This window comes from Tauraco erythrolophus, chromosome 2 (assembly GCF_009769465.1).
Source record: "Tauraco erythrolophus isolate bTauEry1 chromosome 2, bTauEry1.pri, whole genome shotgun sequence".
Taxonomy (NCBI): domain Eukaryota; kingdom Metazoa; phylum Chordata; class Aves; order Musophagiformes; family Musophagidae; genus Tauraco; species Tauraco erythrolophus.
In genome coordinates this window covers 119,159,500-119,172,318 of record NC_141466.1, presented here as the reverse complement: position 1 = coordinate 119,172,318, position 12,819 = coordinate 119,159,500, and the positions used below count along the sequence as shown (strand labels likewise).

The window sequence follows — 12,819 nt, the reverse complement described above, 5'->3', positions numbered from 1 at the left end:
CTTACACTGCTTCTGATTAAGAGCTGCTGCTTCCATTTACGAGAGACATCGGAAGTCACACAGCTCCTGGGAACAAGGGAGCTGAACAATTGGAGCAGTGCATGCAACATCCAGTGACATGGCAAGACTGGAGCAGCCAATGGGACTGGTGGAGTTTTCCATAGGAAATGCAAGGCATGAGGCCCTGCAACTGTGTGTGTCTGAGAAGACTGGTGTTGGTCTGTGAAGCTGTGCAGAGTGATCCTCATCTGCACTCTAGTGCTCTGTTAAACAGTAAAGCCTGTAATCTCCTCCATATACAGTTTGGTAAGGGAATATGGCAGTTAACAAAAGTGAAAGTGAAAGGCAGGGATCCAGGCATTTCCCTGCTAGCTCATCCCAGGCATCTTCTGGCTGCTCGGCACATTTTTGCTGGCGTTGCCTTCCAGAGAATCACAGGACTCACTTTTCTTTTAGTCTTACAACTGTCTTATCTGCTGTGCTGCTGGCCTCAAGGGGTGAGGAAGGCATGATACAGGCAGTGCATAGTAGCTCCACAAGTGGATTAATTTTCTCCACCTGTGGCTCTCCGCTGGCAGTCTGCAGGGTCACTCTTGCCAGATCGATGACACGGAAGCCCTTACTATTCCTATTTTGTTCAGCTGATCATTCTTCCTGTGCTTGAACCTGCAGGGAAAGGTTATAGAGGGCAACGATGTGTCCGGTGCGCTCTGCATTGCCCAGCCATGGCCTGGCATGGCAAGAACAATCAATGGAGATCACCAGCGATTTGTCGATACCTATTTCAAAGCCTACCCAGGTAAGGAAGGTGCCAAGGGAAGGCAGTTCGCACTATAGTATAAGCACACTGAATATTTTCAGCAGCACTTTGTGATATTTCTGTACCAGCCAGATCTTGGTTGCTTGGGGTTGTGTGTCACATGTTGCAAGCAGGCACTAATAGTCTTAGATAGTGTTGACCTTTCTAGCTGTCAAAAGGGAATGTATTTTTCAGAAAACAGTAATACCCAAATTTTAAAGCCCAAATACCTTTTCTTTGGAGCTTTTTCTGTGTCCCTTGGAAATAGGCATATTGGATGGGAAAGTACCTCCTGCATCACTGAATCTCACCCTTACTGTCACAGATTGTGATACATCCTTCCTTTTTAAAACATGATCAAGTTGTATCTGGCAAGTAATTAGAAGTGGCAGGGAAACATTTTTTGTAGGAGATTGGACAAGAGCACTGTCTCCACTTGGGAGCAACTGAAAGGGATTTGAAAGCTACAAGGTAGACAAGAATTAGAGAGAGAATCCTGCAAAATAGGTTGGAAAATAAGAATGAGAAACTAATAGAAAAAATTGAATGAACCCGTAGTCCCTTATTACTCACTACATGTTCACATCTGAAATCTTGTTGATATTTATTTGATTATTGTTTAATTGATCTGGAAAGGCAGGAGGCATGAGTGGAAGTCCATGAATTGGCCAATAATGGGTCCTGGCAAAAACCACCTTCAGATTTCACAGCACTAGCTGCCTGCTGCTGCTCAGAAGTGCCACTGGGACAATTCAGATGCAGACATGGCTTTGATGAAGTGCCAACACAACCTGTGTCACCAGATGTGTCCTCAGTGACACTGGAGTTTCCTGGAACCACTGGATCTTTTTCAGTTTCCATCAAATGCTTTAGACCCTCCAAACACCATGCTTATCGTGGGGGAGGGTGGTGGTTTCAGCTAATCTAATGTTTCTGCCATGCTCATATGCTGGAGAGAGACTGTTATCTGGAATCTGAATCTTTGTTAGCCAGGAGGGAAAATGGCTTTTCATCCGTCTCAGTGTAAATGAGTGATTAAAAAAATTGGCAATGTTCCCAGGTACAAAATGTGATAGAACTGCTCTCTTTCAGCTGAACAGTTGTAATTTTCCGTGAGTGCCGAAGTGTGTCTAGTAGCAGACCTGAGTTTGACCAATAGCCTGCAGCGTAATGGCAAATGGCATCTGAAGTGGTTTTTATCTTAGTGCTGTATGCACCAGGCCTGAGCGCACAGTTGCTGTGCAGTTGTAGGCATGCAAAGCCTAGGGAGATCAGAGAGCCCCCTCCTTGGTTCTGTAAATCCAACAAAGCATCACTGCGTTGTGTTGCTTGACTTGGTTTTACTACAGGGACATCAGCCACTAGTTGCTGCTGATTGACTGCAGTGATTTTGCCTGTCTTGGCAGAGATCTGAGCTCCACTGTTTTGGTGCTGCTCAGGTGCTTACTAGGAGCCAGCACAGCTCAGATGGAGCAGACGATAGTTGGGGATGGCATCAAGAAGTGGGAAATGGTATGTGGCAGGTTGTGCAGCTGCAAGGTTGGGAGGCCTTGCGAGCTGCCTGATCCACCCTACCTTACCTTGCCATCCTAGAGCAGAGTCTGTTCTGCATCAGACCCCAGAGCAATAGCCTGGCACATTTCCTGCTGCTGACCACCCATGTGTCTTTGCTGTAGGTTACTACTTCACAGGGGATGGTGCTTACAGGACTGAGAAAGGCTATTACCAGATAACAGGACGCATGGATGATGTCATTAACATCAGCGGACACAGGCTCGGGACAGCAGAGATAGAAGATGCAATGGTAAGTTCCAAGCAGACAGAGGTCCTTGACGGGGCGTATCTGTAGGGCAGGGTGGCCCTTTCAAAGGAGCTTTATGAATTTAAACTAGCGTGGGGTCTCTTGCCTTCAAACCCCTGCCCCTGCATACGCACAGCTGGATACATAATGAATAGCAAATGTGCAAAAGGAAACAGCACTCTAATTAAGGAGATGACGAATGGGCAAGTGAGAGAGGAGTCACACTGCGGGCAGTCCCTGCAGTCGAACTGTCAGAGCTGTGTTTCTTCTTAGTGACGTCGTACTGTTGCGGCTGTAATTTTGGATGCTGGTGGAGTCTCCATAAGGGATTGTCTCTCCTCTTTGTTCCTTTCCCTCTGCCAACACCTAACCTCTCTTTCCCAAATCTTTGTCTCTTGCTCATCCGAACTAGCTGAGTATACCTGAGAATTCAGCAGCGTTAAATATGAAGCAACTTTGATTCATGTCAGCTGCAAAGCTAGCCTGTCATTTTGAGAGAAAATAATATTAGCTCAGGGAATTGAAAACAAAAAGTCCTCAGAGCATTTACCTTCAAAGCTTGACCTGAATACTTATTTCTGTATTATGTGCCTTGCCTGCAAATGGCACTTAAATGTAACGTTTGATATTGAGCTGTGTTCACATGGCACATGGGATCCTACTGTCTCCTCCGCGAGTAATTTTTTTGTCGGTGTGGGTTTCCGACCGTAGATACAGGATCCACTTCCTCTACCACTCTATGTATGTGTATGCATGTATATATATAAATCTGTTTATATGCTTAGATTTTTCTGTGATGTTCTCTTTCATATTTTAATCTAATTTAAGATTGCATAAACCAGTCTTTGGTGTGGGATTCAGATATGCAATTTCTTCTGGTCTGTACACCCAAATTGTCTTCTTACTGCAGAAGAATGTTAAATTAAACTCTGAAGTGTGACAGAATAAATCACTGTTGTCTAGCGTAATAATAAAAATATACATCTGGTAAAACAACCCTTCCCCCCTTCTGGGAAGATGAAGAAGCCTGATTCTTTCTGCCTTCTGGTGTGCTTTGGGCACTTATAAACACCAGTCAAATGTGGACTGTGATGTTGGCAGCTTCGCTTTTGCTCTGCTGGCAGCAGTTCCCTGTGGCACAGAGCAATGCAGGACTGGTTTTGCTTGTGACTTGGCCATGGCCAATAACCACGTGGGACCGTAGCCATGCACACACAAGAGCGCAGACAAAGAAAAAGAAAGCAGGTTTCCAACTGGTGCAAGTTCAGCTTGGTGCGCAGTGGGCTTAGCAGTGTGTGTAAGAGTACTTATTTGTGTGTTTAAAAGCAGGGCCAATCCAGTGAGTAAATGCTACTCCCAGAGACGTGGCCATGGCTGTGACCACCAGCTGACTATGCAATAGGAAGGTGGCATCCAGTTTTCCTGTTGTGCTTTCAGCAGGATCTGCCAAGGGGAGGGTGAGAGGTGGCAAGGTGTTTCGTTCCTAGAGCAACTGGCACAAACTCTGCAGGGCTTGAAGCAGTTGTTATGCTCTATGTATTTTTGTTTCACTTTTTGGGAAGGCTGATCACCCTGAGGTCCCTGAGACAGCTGTGATTGGGTATCCACACAAGATCAAAGGAGAAGGTATGTGAAAAGCAGTGTCCTGACGTGACACCTACATACACTTCCTTAATTTCTAACCTGGGCTCCGTGTTAGGAGGTGCCTAGGGAATGGGAGGGCAGTTATCCTTAGGTTGACTGGCATTGCAGCCCCAAGAGGCAAAGATAGCCATGAAAATAACTGCACGTTCCTAAGCTTGGTGCAGGTATTATTCCTCTGAACTGTTTTCACACATGGTGTTTATATACACAGTAGAGCTTCCTCAAAAAGGGTTGTGCTCAGAGATGTCCTTTGAACAGAATGGGAATTGCTGATTTGCACTGGCCAACTTTTGATCCCAATGACACTTTGGTAATTTATGTTGAGTTGTCGTTGTCACTGACATCAGTCTAGTCCTAGTCCATAGCTGCCACGACAAGGCTGGGTCATCATTTGAGAGCTGGAGCCTGACTCCCTTTTGTAAACAGGATCTATGATTTTCTTGGCAGTCCCTAGGTTGCACACAGGAATGATTTGAAACCTGCCTTGGCATTTGAATGAGCAGCCCTGATCTTGCCAGCCAGGATCTAATATGAGGTATGTGACTTCCGCTCGTTTGTCTTCCAGGTGCCTTTGCTTTCATAGTGCTAAAGGAGCAGACAGCTCATATAGACCGTGTCAAAGAAGAGCTCAAAACCATAGTGGCTTCCAAGATAGCAAAATACGCTGTGCCTGACCACTTTCTGGTAAGTGGGAGACTGTAACCGGGACCGGGAGCAGGAATAGTCCCATTGAGCAAGCCTCACCTTCCTGCCCTTAGTGCTGCTGTTGTCCCTCTCTGGCAGGACAAAGAAGCCGAAAAACAGAACTAGCTGGAGGGATCTCTAGGTAGGGGAGGGCAGGTGCAGTGGGCTGCATGTGCTCTTTCTTGACGTCTGAGGATCAGCAGAGATTCAGAGGGTGGTTGGCATATCACAGCTGCCCCAGCCTGCAGAGCAGCTTCTCAGTGTGCCTGCTACAGAGTGTGTTTTAGAGCTACCCTGAGGCTGAGGCTGCTCCATTTGGGCCAAGTGCTGAACAGTCCTTTAAATGCGATGCACATAGAGTGGTGAGAGCACCGTGCTTGGCAAGAGCTCTGGCAGAGGGGAACCCCAGGCCCACGCTGTGACTCAAGATGCACTTGATGTCCCTGCTCATGATGCAGCAGCATTACTGCTCCACATAGTTCTTGCCCTCAGCAACCCCTTGCTGAAGCAATGTAGCACTGCTCTCTGCAGCCCTGTGCAATGGATCAGATAAAACCCCACCAAACTGTAGAGAAATGCATCAACCTTCAGTGTCACTGTGGGGCAGAGTGACACTTTCCACTGCCCAGCTATTTTGCATTGATAATTAGCATCAACTCCAGATCCCAAAGCATTGGCTGTTTCTATTTTGTAACTCTGACAGCTGTTCAGCCTGAGGCTGGGAGCGCGGATGAACTCCAGGCTCTCTTTCAAGCCTGCTCACCTTTCAGCAGCTGCCTTTGTGTGTTTGGGGAGAGTGTACAAAGCTGCCCCTTAGCCACCCCCAACTCCTGCCTGCGTCCATTCCACTCTCTGCTTGGAGGTAGTGACGAGACCACTTCTTTGAGGAGCAGTGCCTGAGAGCTCTTTACTAGGCTCAGGTTTATGCTAAAGCCTTTGAATCTGCTGCTAGGTCCTTTGCAGGAAGCATAACCAGGACATTTAACATTATTCTGGTTATGAAGGAAGGCATGTAGGGTGACAGATGTAATCAGGCAGAGAGAATCATCAGCAAACAGGAGTTACGCCTTGAGTAGGAGACCCTGTAGCTGGTGTGCCGTATTGTGTGCTTCATATTCCTGCCCTGTAAAGGGGAATATGAATGTCTGTTCTGGTAGTGCATTGAGATCTGTGTCATCATCAGTGCCGGAGTTTTCAAGTGTAACTAGCTTTCTAGTTCAATAGTTTTCAGCTTACTCAGGACCTGATTGTCCAAAGAGCTGTGCATCCTGAAGCACCCAGCCTAGAGGTACACAGCAATGAGTAAATGGGCAACAAAGTCCACTTAGATAAGAATATAGCTTATAGCACAAAGAATTGATGCTAGTGACACTCCTTTCCTTGGACGTAAACCAATGTGCTCAATGGTCTAGGTATTTCCCAGGAGCCTGAAAGGAGCTGTGGCCATGAGATAGTGTGCCAGGCTTAGGACAGTTCAGCCAAATTTCCTTGTGGTTTCCAGTAGGACCCAGATTCTGATATAGGTGCGTGTTTCCCTTCTCTGCAGGTGGTGAAACGTCTTCCTAAAACCCGATCAGGGAAGATCATGAGAAGGCTGCTGAGGAAACTAGTCACTGAACAATTAAGCAACATGGGAGATGTCACCACACTTGATGATCCAAGTGTTGTCAAGGAGATATTGGATGCTTACCAGAAATACAAGGAGAAGAGTTCCTCATAGCTGGCAGCTCTGGAATCTTTCTCCTCTGGAAATGTGGAAGGTCTGAAATAACCAGGCAAATGACATAGTTCTCTCTTGGTGTTTTTAAAAAAACTCTGATCCCTTCTAGGGAAACAAGATTTTCCGCTCCACAACGTATGTTGAGACACACAGAGCTAGGAGCAATCTACAGTTTTGCACAGTCAGCGAGCTCCCTTTTATTGCTTTTAGGGCTGTTGTAGAGCAGCTATTGGTGGTTTCCGTTAGCTATGTTGAAATTTAATACTAGCTGAAGCAACATGCAGATGTTAATGTTTCTCATTTTAATGTTACTGTATAGGGAAATGTTTTTATACAATACTTTTGCTGTTTTAAAAGAAACCCTGGCATACACTTCTTCAATTTTTCCTTCAGCTTGTATATTTGAGTTCAAGTAGCTGTATTTCACTGCAACCATGGTGCCTTTTCAGCAATGCTGGGTATTCTAGTAGATGTTTCACATGTATTATTAGGGAAATTAGGAGGACATGTCTGATAATTCTTTCTTGTGTTTACTCAGTTGCTGTAGTACCGCCTTTGTCTTTCCTCATAAGGATCTGTTCCTACCACTATATGTCCTGGGACTTGCCAGAGATGGTGAGCCTGTGTGCCTTCATGTATCCCCTAGGCAACCCAGTGCTAGCACTTCCAGCCATAAAACTGAGCCACAAAGCCTACTGCTGGGCTTCCTCCATGTCCTTAATGCACTGCCAGTTGCATAGGAGGGGTCTGGTCCCACGTGTTTTTATTCTGCCTTGAGAAACTGAGATCACCAACTGGGTTTTTTAAGCTACTGTCCTCTTCCTCATTGGTGATGACAACTGGATCAATGTTGTCTGTTGCCCTTTACTTCTGCATATTTGGAGTGATGGTCTACAAGTGGTAGATCTTTATTGGCAGTTGGTGCTTTGTGTAGGTGCCTTTGTTTCTTAAGTCGCTATGAAAAGAGACGTTTGCGTGCTGTCTGTCAGAGAAGTACTGGTAAGCAAAATCCTGAAGTGTTCAAGAGAGGTTTTAAACTGAGAGAGATGTGCTGGAGGGTTCATTGTGACTTGCTGGGCTGCGCGATTTCTGACCAAGGAATGGTTGTTTTAGCCCACTCCCAAATAGCCTGTAATCTTGTTTGCTTCAACAAAGACCGGCACCCAGTTTGGAGGTAGGTTGGTTCTCCTGTCATAAGTTATGACTTAATGCTTATTGTTTCAAGTTGGGCTCTACCGTGTCTGCCCCTTCTGCATGCTGCCATGCTGATCTTCCAAAGAGTTAAGTGTCAGGTGGGTACCCGCAAATTGCACAATCCACAGAGAAGCAGGAAAGGCCTTTTAGATGCCTTCTGGATAGCGATGGTAGCATTCTGGACCATCAACCTCAGAATAGCAGGGAACAATAGCCTTTGTCTTTCATATGCTATCAAAACTGCAACTAATATGTTCAGTGTTTTATTTCTGGACTTGTTTTGTCATGAACACATTTTGACTGAAGCACTCCTTATATTTGAGCTGTTCAGAAGAATTTGCTAGTAGATCTCCTGTCCTCTGCTATGCCACTGAAGGTCATTGAAAAGCCTTTCAGTGCCGAATGCCTTTGAGAGTTCTGCACTGCTAAATTTGGTTTAAGCTGGCTGAGGGGTTCCGAGGGGTTGGAGGGGCCACAGAGCATGCCAGGAAGGCATGGTGGAGGACTCTTCCCATCTTCTTGGCTACAAAAGCTCAAGGTGTATGCACAGTGCTGATCCTAGGAGCATGTGGCACAAGGGCTCAGGCAGAGCTTCTCCATCGTACCCCGCAAGCCAAATGACTGCTAACCACCATTCCAGTGCTGTGGCTGGGGTCACTCCATCAAACCTTGCAGTCCTGCCTCTGTCCTTCTCAGATGACAGTCTGCTTAGTTTCACGGAGCTGTGTGTTTTAGCCCACCAAACCCCATAGTAATTGGCAGAATCACCATTTTTTGCCACAGTTTTACAGGGGTGACTTATTGCTGGACTTAATTGGAGCAGCACTATCTTTTCCAGTGGGACTGTGTACTGGAAAGACAATCTGTGCAGGAAAGGCAGAAAGGAAATGGTGAGGTGATCCTGTAGGACTGGGAGAGGAGTGGTGAGTTTTTTGGCCAGCAGGGATTCTGGTACCAAATGGGAAAGCAGGCTGCTTGCTGTACGATGTGTTCTCAAAGACAGGTGTGTTGTTTTGTCTTAGTTCCCAGTGTTCCTCTGAGTACGCTAGCTGAGTTTGCTGGTTTATTTTTTTTTAATTTTATTTTAAATGTCTCTAGGGACTGGGTAATACAGTGGGGAATATCATGCTTTGTTAAAATTCTTGTTCTTCTGACTGCAATCCATTTTTGCTTAAGGTAAGTAGACACGCTGTGGACTTCTTGAGAAGCTGAAGATCAGAAGGTTTGGTAGAATTAACAGGATGTTAATATTTTAGGAGATAGCCACTACATATATCCTCTATTGCCATTGCAAAAGAAACACATCCTTCAGTGATTTTCAAGTGGGAAGCAGCCAGGAGTTAATGCTTTTGACAGAAAAAGTAGACTCCCTTGTTTAAACAAGTTGTCTCCATGCAGCCTGAAATGCAGTGTAGAGGAAGAAAAATTACTTTTAAACAAGATTATAAACTCTCATTTTAGTCAAGAAAGCATTTCCTGTATTATTGCTGTAGAATTTCCTTGTCCTGTTGACCTGAAGTTTCCATGCTCAAGTGTGACCCAGTGGCCACAGACACATGGTCTAATTCATCTGCACTGTCTCACAAAGACTAGCTACGTGAGGAGCAATGTGCTCTGGTACATTGAGACGTTCGTCATACAATTCCTCTGCTCAGGGAAAGTGGGAGTGAGGCGCGCTCCCTCACCTGCATTCCTGTTGTCTCAACTTGCATGGGCTTAGGGACCACAGCTGCCAGGGAGGTGACAGACTGACCAGGCAGCTGCAGCACCACAATAAATTCATAGCCATGCCAGCTATGGTGTGGGTAGACTGTACTTACAAACAAGCCTCATACTGTGAACTTCTGAAGCCATACAAGCACCTTTGCTAAAATCATGTCACCAGCATGTGCAAGACTAGAGTGCCACACACCATCCAGTACCAAGGCTGCTCTCTTGCGCGTTTCCACAGCTGAACTGTGGTCCTTGGGGTGTCCATCTGCTCAGAGGCTCCCTCAGGGTGTTCAAAGAGAGCATGTGGTGCTGTTGTGCTCCCCACATGGTGCTCTGCAGTGGATACAGCTCCTGCTGGGCAGCCTTAGCCCCCGCCTCTCCTGGTGAAACTGCACTTCTGTAAGTATAACCAGCATCAGCTCTTGGAGCTAACAACTGTGCTCAGTTCATCTAATAGCATCCTGAGGCTGGTAGAAACAGAGCTAGGCAGGGTTTGGAAGTGGTACTTCTTACAAAAAGAATACTGTGCTTCACTGGGTAGGTTATTCATAGAAAGCTTTGCCAAATGGATGAAATTTTCCATCCAGAGAAGTCGCCCGTTGCTGGCCGGCCTTAACCACGACAACTAAACACCACACAGCCACTCGCTCACCCTCCCCAACCCCCAGGGGATGGGGAAGAGAATTAAAGGGGAAAGGAGAAAGAGACCTGTGGGTTGAGATAAGAACAATTTAGTACTGCTACTAATAATATATGACTATATACATATGTATAATGGTAATAATATATACAAACAAGCGATGCACAGTGTAATTGCTCACCACCCAGTGACCAAGACCCGTCTCGTCCTGGACTAATGATCCCAAAACAGTTAAGTCCTGACACTGCAATCCTGGATGAGTGAGAGGCTCGAAAAGAGAGTGAGAGAGAGAGAGCACTCCGAGAGTGAGAGCCCCCAGAAAATCAAAAGCCCTTCTTTCTGGTCAACCCTCATCTATATACTGGGCATGATGTTGCATGATATGGAATACTTCATTGGTCAATTTAGCCCTCAATCCCAAGTGTAAGTTCAGATCATAAGGGGAGTTACGGACCCTTTGTCCTGGCCATGCTCCCCCTGCAGCCTGTTGTGCTCCTGCACACTGGCAAAAACATGGGAAGCTGAAAAGTCCTTGAGGCCTCAGTGCCAACTTCTTCTATGGGAAGAATCAAAGTTCTCATAATGAATCCCAGACTAAAACCAAAACAGAGCTCTCCTAGCTGTTAAAAAGAACTAACTGTTCCAGCTGAAACCAGGACACCCTTTTTTCTTTCTCCCCATGATCTCTGCTAACTGTAGCAGTTGCATCTTCAGTGTAAGCCTGAGTCGAGCTTTGCATTTTCATTATTCCCTGTACGTTACGAACATCAGCACTGGTGCATGGCAACAGTGGTTTCTGCTTCGCATGCAGCTGTCTCACCCCTCCACCAGGCTTGTGGTTCAGGGAGGGGTTCCCCTTGCAAAACTGGCACTGATGTCCTCAGTTCTTGAAATGCTAGGAAGGAGGTAGCTTGTGAAAGACCCTGGGCCTGCCGTCTTAAGGGCGGATCTTCACTCATCAGTGAAGGAGGTGGTGATCATGGAATACTTTACAATGGGATCGCTGGACAAACTTGGGAATAATTGCTTCATTTAGAAAAAAAAATGTTGGACTCTTCTAAACTTTTGTGTGTTCATGAGTAATGTGTGGGGTTTTTTGCCAGATTGCCTTTGTAGCTTCATCAAAAGAGATCCAGAGTCGATTTTACCTGTTGCAGTTTGTTGCAAATTGTAAACGTGCTTGGTTTTTTCCCCAGTTGTTTTTGACAGTGACTGGGTGAGTCATGGTGCCTTTTCCTCCACTGGAGACACAGACCATGATTTTCTTAATATTAGAAAGGGAAAGTCTCTCTTTATTTGAGGTGTGCGTTGTTCAGTCTAATGTTAAACCTTTGATTTGTTTTCTTGTAATCATGCTTTAAACACATTTATTGTCCTTGACCAAAACCAGATTCTTCAATGATCTCTGTTTCATATTTTCATTAAAGGAAATACCTTTCTGTGTGTGATGGATTGGCTTTGCATCTGTCATGATTTGATGTAGGGGAGTTCTGGTGGCAGGAGAGGGGATTTGCTCCCTATGACTTCCCTGGTTTTGGAACCGGGTCAGACCCGGTTCTGGCCACTAGATCGGACCCCCATCCCCCTTGGGGTTGAGCCAATCGGTGCCTCTGCAAATTGCCCTATTTACGTTGGGACAAAGGAACCGGAAAAGGTGCTTTGCCCAGGAGCGAGGAGAGAAGGGAGGAGGGCGCTGCCCCCACTTCCCGGCTCCCGGCTGGGGGCTGCCCATGCCAGGCCGGTGCCCCCACTCAAGATGGCCACGGTGCAGCCGCCGGGGGAACTCGGCAAGTGCCCCGCTCCCGGGGTGCCCGCTGGGCTGAGTTCACCCAGAGAGGACTGAGATCTGAGAGAAACGGCCACACAGACACCGGGTCAGTGAAGATGGAATCGGACGAGGTGTGCCAGAGCTGAGTTTCCCCTGCAACCGGTGGCGAGACGGCAGGCGGCCCCCCTGCAGCCAGGACAGACTCGGTGGAGCACAGACCCACTCGCAGCCCATGGAGAAGCCCATGTCGGAGAAGAGATGCCTGAGCCTGAGAGAGGTCGTGGAGAATGGAACGCACGACAAGGTAGAGAGGCATCTAGAGTCCGTGGGATGACCCACGCCGCAGTGAGTCGCAACAACTCCCTAAGAATCTGAGACTGTGGTAAAGCCCACACTGGAGCAATCCGATGGGGAAGGATTGCATCCTGTGGGTAGGACTCACATTGAAGAAGTCTGTGGATTTTCCTTGTGAGTAGGGGATCCACTGGAGCAAGGGAAAAGGGTATAAGGACTCCTCCTCCTTTAAGAAAGGAGTGGCAGTAACAACATGGGTTGAACTGACCTGCACTCCCCCATTCCCTGTCCCCCTGTGCTGCTGGGGGAGGAGGTATAGCCGAGAAGAGAAGGAAAGGAGCGGGGGGGGGAAGGTGTTGTTTTTAAGATCTGGCTTTGTTTCTTTTTACCCTCTCAAGTAACCAGTTTTGTTTCCCTTTGTCCTTTTAAGTAACCGTTAATAAATTGCTTTGCTTTAAGAAATACAAGTCTGTTTTGCCCAGGACCATGGTTGGTTGGTGCTCCTTCTCTGTTCTTGTCTCGACCCTCAGTCCTTTTTTTATTTTTTTTTTTTTCTCCTCTC

General features: G+C 46.6%; 1 protein-coding gene across 1 annotated transcript in view; it reads left to right on the top strand.

Moving 5' to 3' along the window:
* ACSS1 (acyl-CoA synthetase short chain family member 1) overlaps nucleotides 1–11,647 on the top strand; it is a 44,682-nt gene extending 33,035 nt beyond the window's left edge. Inside the window, exons 10-14 of the mRNA XM_086631789.1 lie at nucleotides 673–799; nucleotides 2,476–2,603; nucleotides 4,163–4,226; nucleotides 4,810–4,928; nucleotides 6,475–11,647. Coding sequence (XP_086487915.1) covers nucleotides 673–799; nucleotides 2,476–2,603; nucleotides 4,163–4,226; nucleotides 4,810–4,928; nucleotides 6,475–6,648 — 612 coding nt within the window. The 3' untranslated portion in view covers nucleotides 6,649–11,647. The remainder of the gene's footprint in view (nucleotides 1–672; nucleotides 800–2,475; nucleotides 2,604–4,162; nucleotides 4,227–4,809; nucleotides 4,929–6,474) is intronic.
* Nucleotides 11,648–12,819: the final 1,172 nt, after the last annotated feature.